We start from the raw sequence: 16,164 nt of genomic DNA, 5'->3' as shown, positions 1-16,164 counted from the left end.
CACAGGACTGAGGATGGGTGTGTGAAACAGCATGGATTCGCACTTGGAGTGGAGGAGATGAACCTGAGCTCTGAAACAATGGAGCTGTGGTGAAGCACTGTCCCCTGGGTGATGCAGTTTGATGGCTTCACTCTCACACTCACCCTCAGCAATCCTCACACCCTGTGTCCTGTGAGCTGGCGGTGAGGAGGAGCCAGCACCTCAGGCAGTACCGGCCAAAATGCAGGCAGCAAGCTGCCCTTGTCCATCTGAGTGCTGGGAAATGTGCATGGAACTCCCAGGTCATCCCAGGTACTTCGAGCAGGCAGATGCAGGGTTAAGGCTGTCACATTTTTGGGAATTCAATGTCAGAAGTGAATGTGCACACATTATTCATCCAATTCTTCTGAGAAAGAACAGAAAGCAAGAGCTGCAGAGTTGTTCATTCAAAGAAGTTTCATCAAAGCTGCTGGAGAAGCCCCAGGCCCACAGTGCAGGTGCTGAGACTGTATCACAGATACACAGCTAGTCCAGAATTTTTGGAAGGTGTCATATTCACTGAACACATGGATTTCAGCCAAATCTGTGCATGGGGCCGTGATAGCATTACGAGGCACAGGGAAATCCTGGGGAAACAGAGAAACTTCTGCTGCTCACAGAACTGGTCTCCAGCAGGAAAAAAGATTGTATTAAAGAAACCCCTGGATTTGACATGACCGTTAGTCAAACTGAATCAAAAGCATTTCAGGTCCCAGGGAATGGTTTTTGGGTGTGTAGCAGCACCAGCTTCTGTAGGACTCGGGGACTGCTTCATAGTGCAGCAGAACAGAGCAAGACAGTGTTAAAGGAATAAAGTAGGGATTTATTAAAAAGGCCGTCAAAGGACACACCTTGGGCAGTACAAGAGCCTGGCCAAGGCTACACTCAAGATGGACTCAGAGTCATGAGTTCTCACACTTTTATAAGTTTTGGTCCATTTCCATATTGGGGTTAACTGTCCAATTACAGCTCCAGGTTATGAAGTCTCATCCTCCCAGTCTGCTCTCCTCAATTCGCTGTTGTTTTCACTTTTAGGGCCTGCAGCTGCAATAGTGTCCTTGGTTCTGGGGCTGGAAAAGGATTGTTTTGTCTAACTAAACTGTGAAGAGAACTTGCTGACACTCTATATGAAGTTTAGAGCTATATACTAATGCAGTACAGAATCTGGAAAATATGAAAGCTAAAACTTAAGGCATCAGCCAAATTCCCTAAACATGGTTTAGTTTTTTCTTATAGCCCACCTGGTTTTCAGTCACACATTACACTTGGCATCATTCTTTGGAAAAACAATTATATCAATGTTATTTGTGGATTTTTCCAATTCTTCCACCTCTGATCCTCTCTCAATCCTCCGATCCTTGCTTTCCAGAGTGCTTTTTGCCCTTCTTTCCTTTCAGGGTACACCCACACAGGTTTCATTCCATGCCTTGGGCTCAAATGATCACAATGGGGTTGATAACAGCAGGAACAGCATCCTCAGCAGGTGTCAGTTCCCTGCGCTAGGGATCAGTCAGAGTGAGGGGGTTCATCCCTTCCCTCCATCCAGATCCAGCCTGGCACAATTCCACCACACTCCCATTAAAAGTACCACCTTTATCAGGCTGCTCGCAGGGCTGGAGTTCTATACAGGAAGAGGAAAAATCACCCACTTTGTTATTGTTCAAAATTGTTTCACGTCCCTCTCCTGCTGCAAAAATTCAGCTCAGTGCAGGAAGAAGGAATTTCCTGAAACTGAAGCTGGTGCTGAGGCCCTGAAGGATGGATGGAACTTCAGGTATCAAATATCAGACCTGCACACACAGCAGCTGCTTTCACCTATGGAGTGAGTTTGGCAGTTGCAGGAATATTTCTGTTAATATAACCCTTAGGACATACCACAGGGTTTTTATGCTTCCCACTTCATATCCAACTTCAGCTGGAGTTTAAACACCAGATCTACAGTGATTCCAGTAGAATCTATGTGGCTCTCCAGATCTGGCCCTTTAGTTTTGAGTGCTTTCCGTTGTGTGACTCTTCATCCCAGTAATGGCACTTTGCACAGGCACTGCTGTCCCTGGTGACTGCAATGGAACTGCCTCCAGACTCCTGGGACCGGGATTTGTCCACACCCCACACTTTCAGCCCAGAGACAGCACCCAGAGCCCACCTGGAGGACCAGGGCTCCTGGGTGCCCACCGGGCAGAGGAGGGGCTCTCAGGCTGTCTCCCAGCAGATCCCGGGATGCCCATGCCTCGGTGCCAGCTTTGCCCGGGTGTTTCCCTGGTGGCTCCCACCGGGCTCAGTGCACGTAGCCGGGACAAGGGAGAGCTCTCACGCAGGATACCCTTGGGTGGGAGGCCACGAGCGGCCGGGGCACAGCGATCCCGGCCCGGGCACGGCGATCCCGGCCGGGGCACAGCGATCCCGGCCCGGGCACGGCGATCCCGGCCCGGGCACGGCGATCCCGGCCCGGGCACGGCGATCCCGGCCCGGGCACGGCGATCCCGGCCCGGGCACGGCGATCCCGGCCGGGGCACGGCGATCCCGCTCCGAACGCGGCGATCCCGGCCCGGGCACGGCGATCCCGGCCCGGGGCACGGCGATCCCGGCCGGAGCACGGCGATCCCGGCCGGGGCACAGCGATCCCGGCCGGGGCACGGCGATCCCGCTCCGAACGCAGCGATCCTGGCCGGGGCACGGCGATCCCGGTCCGGGCACGGCGATCCCGGCCCGGGGCACAGCGATCCCGCCTGAAGCAGAGCCTGAGGAGGAAGGTGCCGGCCTTCGGTGGCGGGAAGGTTAAGCCCCGCCACCTCCCCGCCCTTTGTTACGAATCAGCCAATAGTTCGCGCAGGATGGTGACAGACATTTCTGTCACCCAATGGCCCGCAGCTGAGCGCACGCCAAGCCAATGAGCACAGTCCATGGAACTGAACGCCCCGCCCCCGCTGTATATAAGGCAGCCCGGGGTGAGCTACTGCGGTTGCGGTGCTGCCCGGACACGTTGCGCGTCTGTTCCAGCGCTCCCGAGCCATGGTGAGTGGGGCGAGGGCCCGGCGGGGCAGGGGTGGCCCAGCACCGCTCCGCGAGCTGCAGCGGTAATGCGGGGAACGGAGCGGGCGGCAGGACGGCCGCGCCGGACCGCGGTGGGCAGCGGGTCTCGCTGCCCCGAGCCGTGTCTCGTCCCGCGCCCTGTCGCTCCCGCCGCCTCGCCCCAAAATGGTGGCGGGCTCGTCGAGAACATGGCGGCCCACGGGACCCCCAGCGCCGGCCGGCATAAGGGCCGCAGCTCCGTCCGGGGCCGTCTGTCCCCGCGGCCCGCGGGGCGCCCCGGCCGCACAGCGCGGAGAACCGCCGGTTCCCGCTGCGGGACAGGCCGGGGCTCGTGTGCGCGGCCCGCGGGGCCGGCGGGAAGAGCCCGGCCCACCGCCCTGCCTGCTGCCGAGGTGCTGCTGCCGAGGTGCCGCTCCCCCGCTCCCGGTCCGCGGTGGGAGCGCCGGGGTTGGGCTGATGCGGAGAGTTCCTGAAGGGCTTTGTGAGACTGGCTGGGGGAATGAGCTGGTAAATGGAGTCACCTTGATGGGCAGTCTGGAAGGTGTGACGGGGCTGGGATGTCCTACAGGCCAGGGTTCAGGTGCTGAGCTGGGCAGCGCAGCTGGAGGCTGGGATGGGCATGCGGCTCTTTTTCCCTTTTGTTTAGCTACATCTCTGAAAAGAGATTGTCAGAAGGTTACATGGATTTACAAATGTAGCAAGACTGCTACTGTAGGCTTTGGATGTGTGGGAATACTTGTTGAGCTGAAAATTATTGTAAGTTAGAGTATTGGTGGGGTATGTTGAAGTCCTTGCTCTTACCTTTTCCTTGGGAGCTGTTTATTGTATGGTTTTCAAATAAAGTCAAGAGTATGAATGCAGCCCCTGGTCTCTGCAAAGGATGCAGATTCCCTGGAGTCCCATCCCCAGAAACAGTGTTCCTCCATATGGTGTGCTGATAAGCTTGGTCTGAGCTGGCACAGCCATTCTCAGGAAACTTGGCTTTCCATCAGCCTCAGACAGGTGCAGCTGGACCTTGAGCACCATGCTAGGGAGTGCAGAGGACCTAGAGCCTGATCCAGCAGTGCCACGAGGGAGCTGGGGGGCTGCAGCCCAGCAGTGAGTGCAGTAAGGGACTGCGTCTGCAGCTGCTGGAAGGGCAGTGGCAGGACAGGCTAGTGCCCTTCAGCTGGAGCACATCCTGTAGGGAAAGGAAACAGATTGGGCTGGAGAAATTCTGCCTGGAACTTTGCGTGCTTGCAAATAATGTATATAAGAGTGGGGAAAGCATTTAGTGTTAGATAAGTAAATAAGAGGATTCTGTAGTGGCTTGAATACAGCATTTACCTGTGCTGTCTGTATACATTTAATACTTATTCTGAAGCTCTCGTCAGTGATGTGTGAAGGCCCCAAGCTATAAAGAGTGTGACAGTTCTCTTGCCTGTCATTCCAACTTGGAGCTGGTGCTTTTGGAATAAAATCTGAGCCTTGTTCTTTAGTATTCTTGGTGCTATGAAGAGGCTATGTAACACAAAATGTGCAGAGAATCTGTTAGTGTCTGACAAAGATCTGTGTTTCATTGAATAGCTGCTTACTGCTTAAAAGTCGTTAGTAGAGTTGTAGGAAAGCAGTTGAAAGAACTCTCAAAGTAGGACTCACAGTAGACCAGGCCAGGCTTTGTTACTGACCTCATCTAGCCAAGTTTTGAAAACCTCCAAGGACAGAGATCCCCTCCCACTTCTCTAGTGATATTTTTCAGGGCTGCACCATTCCACGGGGGAGGCTTTTCCTGACACAAACCTGAGCCTTTCAGCAATCTCTGAGACTCTGACCTGGAGCCACCTGCAGAGCAGAGGGAAGCCTTCTCCTGTACTGGCCACGGTTTGTTCCCTGGCACATGGTTTGCCTTACTGTGGGACATTCAGGCTGATTTCTGTGGGAACCTCCAGGATCTTTGCAGCAGGGCTCCCTCTCAGTTAGTGCTGTTTGTACTGGTGCAGACAGTCATTGCCCAATGTGTTGAACTTTGTATTTTGTCCCAGTAAACATACCATGGCTTAATGTGGTACCTGTAGCACCTGGTCTGTGGCTGTGTTGCCAAGTCGTAAATTCAGAGGTGGAAGGAACCCACAAGGGCCATTGACTCCAGCTCCTGGCCCTGCACAGGACACCCCCAGGAATCCCACTCTGTGCCTGAGAGTGTTGAATTCTGTCAGCCCTGGGGTTGCGACCACTGCCCTGGGGAGCCTGTTCCATTGTCTGATCACTCTCTAAGGAAAGGATGTTTTCCTCATATGCAGTCAAACCTCCCCTGACACAGCTTCCCTTGGATCCTGTCACTGGTCACCAAAGAGCCCTCTGCCCCTTCTCATGAGGAAGCTCTAGACCATGATCAAATCTCCCCTTTTCTCCTGGCTAAACAAGCCAGGCCTCAGCTGCTCCACATACCCTTCTTTTCTTCACACACCCTCCATCTCTGTGGTGTGGTGTAGTCCTTATACACCTTTTCATTCACCTTTCCCACCTGCTTAGGAGCTTCTCTAGCAAGGCTTAGATCATTGGTAGGACCTCAGTCAGGTGAGGATCCAGGCTGACCTCCTGTCCCTGCAGAAAAGTTTCAGGCTGTCCTGCTCTCCTAAAGGGATGTTCCCTGAGTCGCTGCCGTGGTCTGGTCTCTGTGACACTGCAGCTGGCTTTCCTGTCACCTCTCAAGCTGTGCAGGCTGGCTGTGTGTTCTCTGCCATGGCAGCACTGGACAAGCTCAGTGCTTCAGCCTGGAGAGTGATGGTGTAAATGGCTTTGGAGAGAAGTGTGGCAGCAGCTCTGAGTAACATTGCTTGCAGAGAGGATGTGGGCTGGGCATCTGAATATACAGCTTGGATGGATGGGAGCTTAAAAACAGTTCAACTGTAAAGTGCTATACTTGAGAACAGGTTTTTTTTTTTTTTTTTTGGACAAATACAAATTTTAATTTCATGGGGTTCCCAATGAGTTTGAAAGGACTGTGCTCCTGCTTTTCTGCATTGACTGTGGATGTGGACTAGGTAGTTCCAGGTCATAGAATCACAGAATGGTTTGTGTTGGAAGGGACCTTAGAGACCATCCAGCTTCATCTCTTCCACTAGACCAGGTTGCTTCAAGCCCCATCCAACTGGGTCTTGGACACTTCCAGGGAAGGGGCAGCCACAGCTTCTCTGAGCAGTCTGTGCCAGGGCCTCAGCAGCCTCACAGGGAAGAATTCCATCATAATGTCTAACCCTATAATCCTGCATTTTAAGGCTGTTTCCATTTGTCCAAAGTTGCTCTCCTGTAGCCCCTTTAGGCACTGGAAGGGGCTTTCAAGTCTCCCCAGAGCCTCCTCTTCTCCACGTGAACACCCCCAGCTCTCCCAGCCTGGCTCCAGAGCAGAGGGGCTCCAGCTCTCAGAGCAGCTCTGTGGCCTCCTCTGGGCTCGCTCCAGCAGCTCCAGCTCCTTCCTGTGCTGGAGCCCCAGGGCTGGAGGCAGCTCTGCAGGTGGGCTCTCACCTGAGCACAGGGGCAGAATCCCCCCTGCCCTGCTGCCCACGCTGGGGGATCAGCCCAGCACAGGGGGGTTCTGGGCTGCCCGAGCACGGGGCCGGGGCACGTTGAGCTTCTCATCCACCAACACCCCCATGTCCTTCTCCCCAGTGCTGCTCTCTGTCCATGCTCTGCCTGGCCTGTACTTGTGCCTGACAGCACTCCTGCTTATCCTGGAATTCCAGGGGACCAAAGTGTACCATCCAATCACAGGGTCTGAACATAGTTTTGGGTAACAGTCACATTAAACTGAAGTATATGTAGGCTCTTCTAGAACATGCTTTACTGACATTCAAAACTAGATGTTGAATATAAAATGCTACAGATGGACCAGGAGTTTGGAGATGTTTCTATTATGGTTTGGCTTTTACCATTTGAAGTCCTGTGCTGCAGTATTAAAGAAAGTGGGTTTATGCTCTGGACATCAAAGGGAACTTGGGAGTCCTTAAATGGGTAGGAACAGATAATTTTGCTGCCATGAACTATTTTCTACATGGCTTTCATGAGGTAGTTTTATCTGGTGTTGAGGAGTTCAGTACCTTGTGTACAGCAGTGTGGTTTGAGGCCTGATGGGTCTGTGTTTATGGAGGGTTGTGAAGGGGTTTATTAGGCAAAGCCTTTCCTTCGGAGTGACAAAGTATCCTCAAGGGATCCAGAGAATATGGTTTTGTGTACATTAAATGACGTGCTTCTGGATCCTGGGAGGATTTTGCTGCCTCTGGTGGATGTGCTCCTGGAGCTGGGGTCTGGGTGTTGCTCTACTGGACACTTAGGCCAGTGAGAGGTGTGATCATCAGATTTTCTAAATATTCAGTTTGGTATGAAGAGAGGAATTGGCTGAAGAACTTGAAAGAGTTGATCAGACTCTTCCTGTCTAATTGAAGACTAACAAAAGAGGGATGAGCTTGTAAAAATTATAATCTCCAAAAGAGTTTTTCTGGGTGGAGCTAATGATGTCTCAAAGGGGCTTTTGTGCCCTGTTGTGTTTTGTGCCAAATGCCCCCCGCACCAAGACAATAAGGGCAATGTTTTAATGGCTTTGCAGACCGGCAGTCCCCCGGGTGTGCTGAGCCGGTGCTAAACAAGGGCAGTTCTGTTTGTACTGAGTGATGCGTTCCTGTCCCACAGCGCGAGTGCATCTCCATCCACGTGGGGCAGGCAGGCGTGCAGATCGGCAATGCCTGCTGGGAGCTGTACTGCCTGGAGCACGGCATCCAGCCCGATGGCAACATGCCCAGCGACAAGAGCATCGGCGGCGGGGACGACTCCTTCAACACCTTCTTCAGCGAGACGGGCGCGGGGAAGCACGTCCCGCGCGCTGTCTTCGTGGACCTGGAACCTTCAGTCATTGGTAACAGAGACCCGTGCGAGGCACTGGAGAGCGTTGCTGTGTGTTATTGCCACATAAATACTTTAGACTATTGATTTTTGGCTAAGGGATCCATTCCTCTAGTCCTGAAAAATCCTTTGGGGCTTTAAGTTCTTAACGCATGAAGCTTACCTACACTTTTCTAGTGGTGGAAAATACATGGCTTTATTTTCATCGAGACTGGCAAATGTGCTCTGTGGGGCATTCAAGAATTTCAGCATTACCTTCTGCCAGGCTGTGGAGTTAAATGGGTCTCATGAACATGCTTTGTGCTTTTTCTGTGCAAGGAGCAGTTATAGCCCCTTGGAACAGTATGGCATAATGTGTGCTGCAGTAGAACCTCTTTAAGAGACACTATATATCATTAGGAAGATTCCTTATTGTACGCAGGAATGATTGCTGTAGTTTCCCAAAGCAATATGTGGAAGCTGAACAGTGCTTGCAGAAATGAGTGCCCATAGCTGGCCTAAATTCAGGGACTTCTGAACATGAACTTCAGCTTCCTGTTGCCTTATCTTTGAGAAACAAAGATAAGGCATTTTCTACTCCTGAAAATGTATTCTGTTCCAAGCTCTGGCAACACTGGCTCTTGGTGTTCAGATGTGGTCCCATGTAACAGCTACTGACCAGTCCTCCACCTTGGGGCAGTAGATGCACTGTCAGCTCAATGTGAGCTCCTGGTTTCACGAGACCTTAATCCCTTGGTGTCAGGAATTCTGGTTTTCCTCTCACCAGTGTCTGCCAGAAGTAATTCTTCTGGAGCTGGTTTTTGGCTGTCTGGCCTCCAGTAGTGATTTGGGGCTGTTATAGCAGAGGTCTGTGTTGCCTGTGCTTATGCAGTTGCTGTGTTTTATCTTTCTGCAATACAGAGTTGGGGAAATGTGTGACTGTGCTCAGGCTACTCCTCTGTGCCCGAACCATGGGGCTTCTGTAACTTCTGTTCAGTGTAACACACAAACCCCTTCTTATGGCTAGCATAGCAAATGAACCTCTCAGGGGAGCAGAAGGCTGTGTGGCTGTTTAAGGGTGGAAGTGCTGGTCTATAACTTTGAAATGAACCCAGGCACCCTTGGCCATACACTAATATTCCCAGGAGCTGTGCAGGCCTGGCTTTGTGCTTTTTTGAGCCCTGTGGCTGTTGCCTCCTCTGCACTGGCCAGGTGGTGGCTCTGAGCAACCAGGAACAGCTCAGAAATGAGATGAGGGAGAACAGGTGGCAAATCAGGCTGGTGAGTCTTGGAACAAATGCCAAAATGTAGTGAGTGTTCCAGTGCTTGTTGGTGATGCAGGTGTAGTGTGGAGAGATAGGCCAGATTGGTAATACTCAAAGTTAGGGCTTTTTGTTAAAGGTTACATCATGTGCCTTTCTGGGAAATAGTGTTATTCCTCCCTGGCTAATGTGAAAATTAGTGTTCCAGTTTCCTGGGCAGGGCTCATGAGTCTCCCCATTCATGCGGCAAGTCCCTGTGCACTGAATTTATGAAAAAGCCATCTTTGTGCATGCAGCACCTGTGCAGCTGCCATGTGTGTGCACAGGGTTTTCTGTCCTTCCAGATTAGTGCAGGTCTTGCAGAAAGCAGCAGGATGGTGGATATGCACCACCTCTGTGAATGTAGAGGTAAAATACCATCAAACTTTCCACCACAAAACAGGGCAGTGACATCTGGGAATTCAACACAAGTGTCTTTAACAGTCTACCCCAGATAGAGTCGAAAACATGAAGGATACTATGTCTGGGGCAAGCTGGTTTAGCTGTCCCCTCACCTAAGTCCTTTGTTCCCAGCACACTTTTGTAGTCCAGTGACTGATCCTCTGAACTCTACAAGTTTTGTTACTTCCCGAGGACCATCCTGGCTCATGCTACCTCTGTCTGCATAGGATAAAGAATCATTTTATTTTGGTTCTGTATTTTTCCCTTATTACCCATATTTGTCCCTTGTAATGTGGACTGGTAGGAAGTCTTGGACACATGGCTATTTGAGATGGTAAAGTTTTCCAAATTGTTTTTATTTTGATGCAATCCTAGAAATATTTTAGATTATCAGATTGCAGACTGGAGTGGGAGCTGCTCAGCCTAAACTGGTTTAAATGCTAGTTATATGTTTATGTCTTAAGCTGTACTTATCTTTGTCTTGCTTGTTCTATTTCAGATTAATTGATGCAAGCAGGCAACTTCAGTTGTAGTTACTAAAGCTCTCTGCTGTCCACCGCTGATTTAAACTAAAGAATGCAATACTGCAATAGCACACAACTCAAGAGTGGTTTGAGCTAAACCAGAGACAAAGCTCTGCTGAGTGTCTTTGTACCTTTCTGGTAGGACAGAGCTTTAGCCTGCTGGGTGTAAGTGCATATTTCTGGGAACTAGTGGCTCTAAATCCATCTCCAAATGTTTAACTGCTGGGGCATGTGTGTGCTACAGCTTACAGCTCAGGGTTTAGATAATTGCTCTAAGAGCATCTCCTGTTCCTTTTGAACCCTTCTCTACCTTTGGCAGAAAATACAGTGAAGAGAAAGGGACATGTTAGCTGAGTTGGCTTTGCTTACCCACAGAAGCATCCTGGAAGGATTGGAAAGTGAAGGGGCAAAATGGGATTTCAGCTGCTGGGCTGGAAAATGGGCCTTTAGTTGTCTTAAAGTGGAAAAATGGTTCTGCTGTAGTCCAGTTTTTAATTGCTCTGACAGGTAAAAATTCTAAACCCTGGTGTAAAATAGAGCAGTTTCCTAAGAAGTAACTTAATTTTTCTTAGTTATTTAGCATTTAGGCTGTAGGAAGTAATTTACTGATTGGTAGTTGCTTTTTATCTCTAAAGGTTTAAGTACATTATTCTGGACACCCCTAGAAGTTTGAAAAAGCTGGTCTATATAGAAAATTAAAATATTTATATATAACAATATACGTCTTGTCTCTCCCCAGATGAAGTTAGGAATGGGACTTACCGGCAGCTCTTTCATCCTGAGCAACTGATATCTGGTAAAGAAGATGCTGCAAATAACTATGCTCGAGGTCACTACACAGTTGGGAAAGAGATAATTGATCTCGTTCTAGAGCGTATCAGGAAGCTGGTAAGAGTCCTCTTCACTGCAGGCTCTGAAACATCTGTTTTACAGGATTTGGAAATGAGGTTATCAAATACATAAACTGTGCTTTAATTTCTTTATGGCATGAGAATCTATGGACTTAATCTGCATCTGGTTTTATTCTTAGCCAGCTGACAATGGCTGGATTTTTCCTGTCAGATGTGGCTTTCAAGTGGCCTAAAATGCTGACGAGGTGCCTAAAACTTCATATATAGTTTCATGCTTAGAAAGTCAGAACCAAAAATTATGATTTGCATAGCTCCTGCTGGAGGAGGATTGGTCTCTGGCTGTGGCTCTTTCAAGGTATTTTAAATAAGAGTGTTTGCTTCTGTGGTTTGGATTACTGTTTGCATTTCCTGCTATTGTGATTTCTGGATAAATTTTATGGTAATAAGAGTAGAAAAGGAATGAATCTCAGTAAGCTGGGATTTTTCAGCTTCCCCAGTACTTCAGTCATGTGGCAAACTTATGAAGGGGACAGTTTAAGAGGTTCAGGTTCCCTGTTTAGGGCTGTTAAGCATGTCCATTGCCCAATCTGTGTCACAAAGACAGGAATTCTCATTGCACAAAACCCAGGTGCTTTGATATAGAATGCTGACTGAGTCTTACTGTAGAGTTCACCTTTTGCAGATTACAACTGGAATTATTCTCTACACTTGACTGCCACAGTCTCTAATTAAAGCAATGATAAATTTGGAGCAGGCTTTACTTTGACCTGAAAACAGTCATGATTTCTTTGTACAAGCTGTTGGCAGTCCCTGTTAGTCCTGGGAGCTGAGCATCATGTGGCACCTCTTTGTGAGGACAGAGCTGTCTCGTTTTGTCTTCTGAGAGGAGTGAATGGGACTGGCACTGTAATAGGCTGTGACAGCTCAGTTCCCTGAGCGGAGATACACACTTGGCACTCCTACAGCATTAGAACAGTAGCTCTGGGATGGGGGATTGCTCCATTTTTGTGCAGACAGAGAATACCAAGTAACTGTAAGGGATAGATGGTGTGTAGGTCTTTGAATATTCCTGCTTTTCTTGCTCATTGTTAATGGCCCCAGCTGAGAATTGGGCATAGAAGGAATTTTAAGCTAGCAATTTGAAGTGGTTGCCATCCAATATGAAGGGGGTTTAAAGCAGCCAAGAATGCTGCTTTTCCTGAGACTTCTCCTTGACTCTTGGTGGATAAATTCTGTATTTGTGAAACTTGAACCGTTGGTGTGTGTCAGAATTCAGAGCTGTCTTTCTTGAGCTTGATTGGGGATTCTTAATGCACACAATGTCTTGAACACCTGTATTTTCTCTTTCAGTCAGATCAGTGCACTGGCTTGCAGGGCTTCCTGATTTTCCACAGCTTTGGGGGAGGGACTGGATCTGGTTTCACCTCTCTGCTGATGGAGCGCCTCTCAGTTGACTATGGGAAAAAATCCAAGCTGGAATTCGCCATCTACCCTGCACCTCAGGTCTCAACAGCTGTTGTGGAGCCCTACAACTCCATCCTGACCACCCACACCACGCTGGAGCACTCTGACTGTGCCTTCATGGTTGACAATGAGGCCATTTATGACATTTGCCGTAGGAACCTGGACATTGAACGCCCAGCCTACACTAACCTCAATCGCCTCATTGGTCAGATAGTCTCTTCCATTACTGCTTCCCTTAGATTTGATGGTGCCTTAAACGTGGATCTTACTGAATTCCAGACTAACCTGGTGCCTTACCCTCGTATCCACTTCCCACTGGTGACGTACTCGCCGATTATTTCGGCAGAGAAGGCTTACCACGAGCAGCTGTCCGTGTCTGAGATCACCAACGCCTGCTTTGAGCCCTCCAACCAGATGGTGAAGTGCGACCCGCGGCACGGCAAGTACATGGCGTGCTGCATGCTGTACCGCGGGGACGTGGTGCCCAAGGACGTCAACGCCGCCATCGCTGCCATCAAGACCAAGCGTAGCATCCAGTTTGTGGACTGGTGTCCTACTGGATTTAAGGCAAGTCTCAGTTCCACCATGATTTCTCAGACTCCTCATTCACTGTCCTGGGCATTGGGTGCCATTTGTTGCAATGTCGCAGGGTGGTAGAAACACTGCAGCCTTCCTCAAAATGTCTCCATCAGAAGGCACTCGGAGTAAGGCCACAAGAACAGCCATTTCAAGTCCATGCACACACACCCACCACAGATAGCTCAGCAGAGGAAAGGCAGGAAGGGTCTTTGTGGGATGTATTCCAGCAAAGATTCATTGCATCCACCACGCCAAAGGGATCAGGGACAAAGACGTGACCGTGTGCTGTGCACAGGCAAGTGTGGGGTCAGTGGCCAATGACCTGAGGGCATAGGGGCAGGACAGAGGGCAGCAGCCTGTAGGGAGGATGAGGGATGAACATTTGGGGTGGGCAGGGTCAGCTGGCCAATGGGGGAAGCAATCTAATGTAGATTGGCAACAGTGCTGCAGAGCACCATGGGGGAAGTCTTCTCTTTCAGCCTAGGTAGGGAAAACTCTATGGTATGTTCCCACAATGGAGTGTATTTGCTCTGAGCTGTTCTGTAGGTACCTGGTTTGTTTTCTGAGATGTGGAGATTTATGTTCTCATGCATGGCAGTTTTGTGAGTGACAGATTTGAATCATCTCCTGTTGTCTGACTTTAATAATTGTCATTGTCAAACACCACAAAGAAACTCATGGTCTCTTCCACATCTCCTGTAGGTTGGCATCAATTACCAGCCCCCCACAGTGGTTCCTGGGGGCGACCTGGCCAAAGTCCAGCGGGCAGTCTGCATGCTGAGCAATACCACAGCCATTGCCGAGGCTTGGGCTCGCCTGGACCACAAGTTTGACCTGATGTATGCCAAACGTGCCTTTGTTCACTGGTATGTTGGAGAAGGGATGGAGGAGGGGGAGTTCTCGGAGGCTCGGGAAGATTTGGCTGCACTTGAGAAAGATTATGAAGAAGTGGGCACAGACTCGATGGATGGAGAAGATGAAGGAGAAGAATATTAAATCCAACAGTGAATTTCAAATCTTCCATTTTACTGCCTCTGTAGTAGCAATGTAAATCATGTCAACTGATTGGAATAAACTTCTTTAATCAAGCACTTCAGTAGTGTCCAAACACTATGTATGCTCATTAACTACATGCTGTCAGCAGTCCAAGAGATGGAATTCCTTTCTGAAGAAGGTAGCTGAAAAAATAACCATGCTATAGTTCAGTCAGTCCTTTCCTTAAGGCATTGCTACTTGAAGAGCTATTAGTGCCCACAACATGAGACTAGAATGAGCTGGAGCTTTTTGTGGAAGGTGTTAGGTATATTTTTTTCCAAGACCCTAGAGCCAGTGTCACAAGAGGCAAAAGGAGCTGTGTTACCCATAAAGGCTGCAAGACCTTCAAAACTGAAGGCTATTTGGGTTAGTTGTCTCCTATTCCTAGAGAGGACCAGTAACTTAGAGGTACAGTAACTTGGATGGGGAGGAGATGGCCAGGAAGGGTGTGCCATAGCATGCTGAACCTGCCACTGTAGCCAGAGCCTGAGCAGTGGTTGCCCTTGTGTTGCTGTGCCCTCCCACAGAAGGAACTGGAGTGCCTGTCTGCAGCTCTCTGGGGTCAGACTTCTCCTGAAGCTGTCTGGAGAAAAGTCTCTGGGTTAACTGGCCACAATTAAACATCTTAGTTTTCCCTAAAACTAAGTCTTTTGCAGAAGTAATTATTCCATGGGTTCAGATATGAATGCTGCCATCCTTTTGTGTAAGCTGATGGAACAGGAGAGGATTTGGCTAATCAGGTTTATCTTCAGATGTGAACAGCCTCCGTCTGAAACCTTCTGCATCTACTGAGTGGGGGCCTGGGCACACAGTGAACCACAAAACAAATAAATTTGTTGTTGTAGAGCTGGATAACTGAGGAATCTCCCCCACAGCAATGCCAAAGGTAGAATAGTTAAATCTTAAGACTGAATACTGAATGTGATTACAGGATACCAAAGTCTGAGTCAAAGATGAGATTTGGGCTGGAGAATTCTCCCCATCCAATTTCAAACTTATATTCCTTCTGATTTAATAGCAGACCATGATTCAGGCCAAGCCTTGAGATCTGTTAGTTGCAGATATGCACACCTGCTTGACAGGAGTCTCAGCTGAAGTGTGTGAGATTCCTGAACTCCCTTCTTCATGGAAGCTTCAGTGTTCAGGTAATGCTGCAGTATCTGACATCCCCTCACAAAGTGGGGTCCTTTTCCTGGTCCCAGTTGGCTGAACTTGTTCTAGGTGGGGGTGTCACCTGTAATTTAGAGTATTAGGCTGCTGCTGTTGATGGAGGGTCCCAGAACAACCTGGTTTGTGAGAGCTGACTAGGAATTGCTTTGGCTCCTCTTGTCCTGGATCACTCCGTGTTTTTTTAGCTATTGTGTTGAGTCAATCTGATTTGGAGCTGGAAGTTACCGGTTTTATAAAGATGGGGAGAACAGTCTTAGTGCTTTATCACCTCAATGGTTGTCTCAGACAGTCAGCCCTGCTGTTGCACAGGATGTGTGTCAATCACACCTCCTGCCATTCAGCACAGCTAAGTGTGGCCAGTGTTTCAGTGAGATTCTCCTTTGTTTTTCCTTGTGATTTTATGTTCCAGGGTAGACATAACAGTCATGAATTTGAAGTCTTGTTGATTAACATCTTTTCCTGCTACTGGTTGATTAAGCAAATGTGTTTGGTGGGGCCCAGGGACAGACACATCCATTCCAGTCAGAACGACTCCATGTTGGCAATTATTCAGGTTTTAATGGGATGGCAGTTCCCAGAGAGAAACGTGCACAGGGCTGTTTGGTGCCATGCAAGTGTCACGTTTTCACCCTGAGCATCCTGTATTGCCAGCAGATCATGGAGAGTGCTCTGTGCCACAAGTGCAGCAGCATGATTTCCTTTGGAAGTTAATTGTATTGGAGTTGTGGATTTCTGAACTGGCATTTAGTGGGATCTTTTAGCAGTGATTTGGCTTTTCTGTGAGGAATTTGGTTCCATTGAAGCCTGGCTTACTCTCCTCCTGCAAGCAGTGTCTGGTTTTTACTGCAGTGGTGGATTACTGGTATAGGGGCCACTTCCTCTGTGGTGGGAATTGGCTCATGGTGTGTCTGTTTGATCCAGGCGTGTACAGTG

At 49.3% G+C, this 16,164-nt stretch overlaps 1 protein-coding gene across 1 annotated transcript; it reads left to right on the top strand.

Annotated features, from left to right (window-relative positions):
- The first annotated feature begins 2,923 nt into the window (after window positions 1-2,923).
- On the top strand, window positions 2,924-14,117 carry LOC100223131 (tubulin alpha-1 chain). The gene is made up of 5 exons (XM_002195476.7): window positions 2,924-3,033; window positions 7,717-7,939; window positions 10,872-11,020; window positions 12,334-13,014; window positions 13,729-14,117. The coding sequence occupies exons 1-5, from the start codon at window positions 3,031-3,033 to the stop codon at window positions 14,020-14,022; spliced, it is 1,350 nt and encodes a 449-aa protein (XP_002195512.3). The 5' UTR covers window positions 2,924-3,030; the 3' UTR covers window positions 14,023-14,117.
- The last annotated feature ends 2,047 nt before the right edge of the window (window positions 14,118-16,164 follow it).

The sequence above is a fragment of the Taeniopygia guttata genome, chromosome 26 (assembly GCF_048771995.1).
Source record: "Taeniopygia guttata chromosome 26, bTaeGut7.mat, whole genome shotgun sequence".
In the NCBI taxonomy this organism is placed as follows: Eukaryota; Metazoa; Chordata; class Aves; order Passeriformes; family Estrildidae; genus Taeniopygia; species Taeniopygia guttata.
Note: the sequence above shows the minus strand (reverse complement) of the source record. Positions and strands in the feature narration are given on the sequence as shown.

Excerpts from the sequence above, each read along its gene's own strand:
- LOC100223131 (XM_002195476.7), top strand. Across the intron at positions 7,940-10,871 it reads CCTGGAACCTTCAGTCATTG|ATGAAGTTAGGAATGGGACT; the intron begins GTAACAGAGACC and ends GTCTCTCCCCAG. Across the intron at positions 13,015-13,728 it reads GGTGTCCTACTGGATTTAAG|GTTGGCATCAATTACCAGCC; the intron begins GCAAGTCTCAGT and ends CATCTCCTGTAG.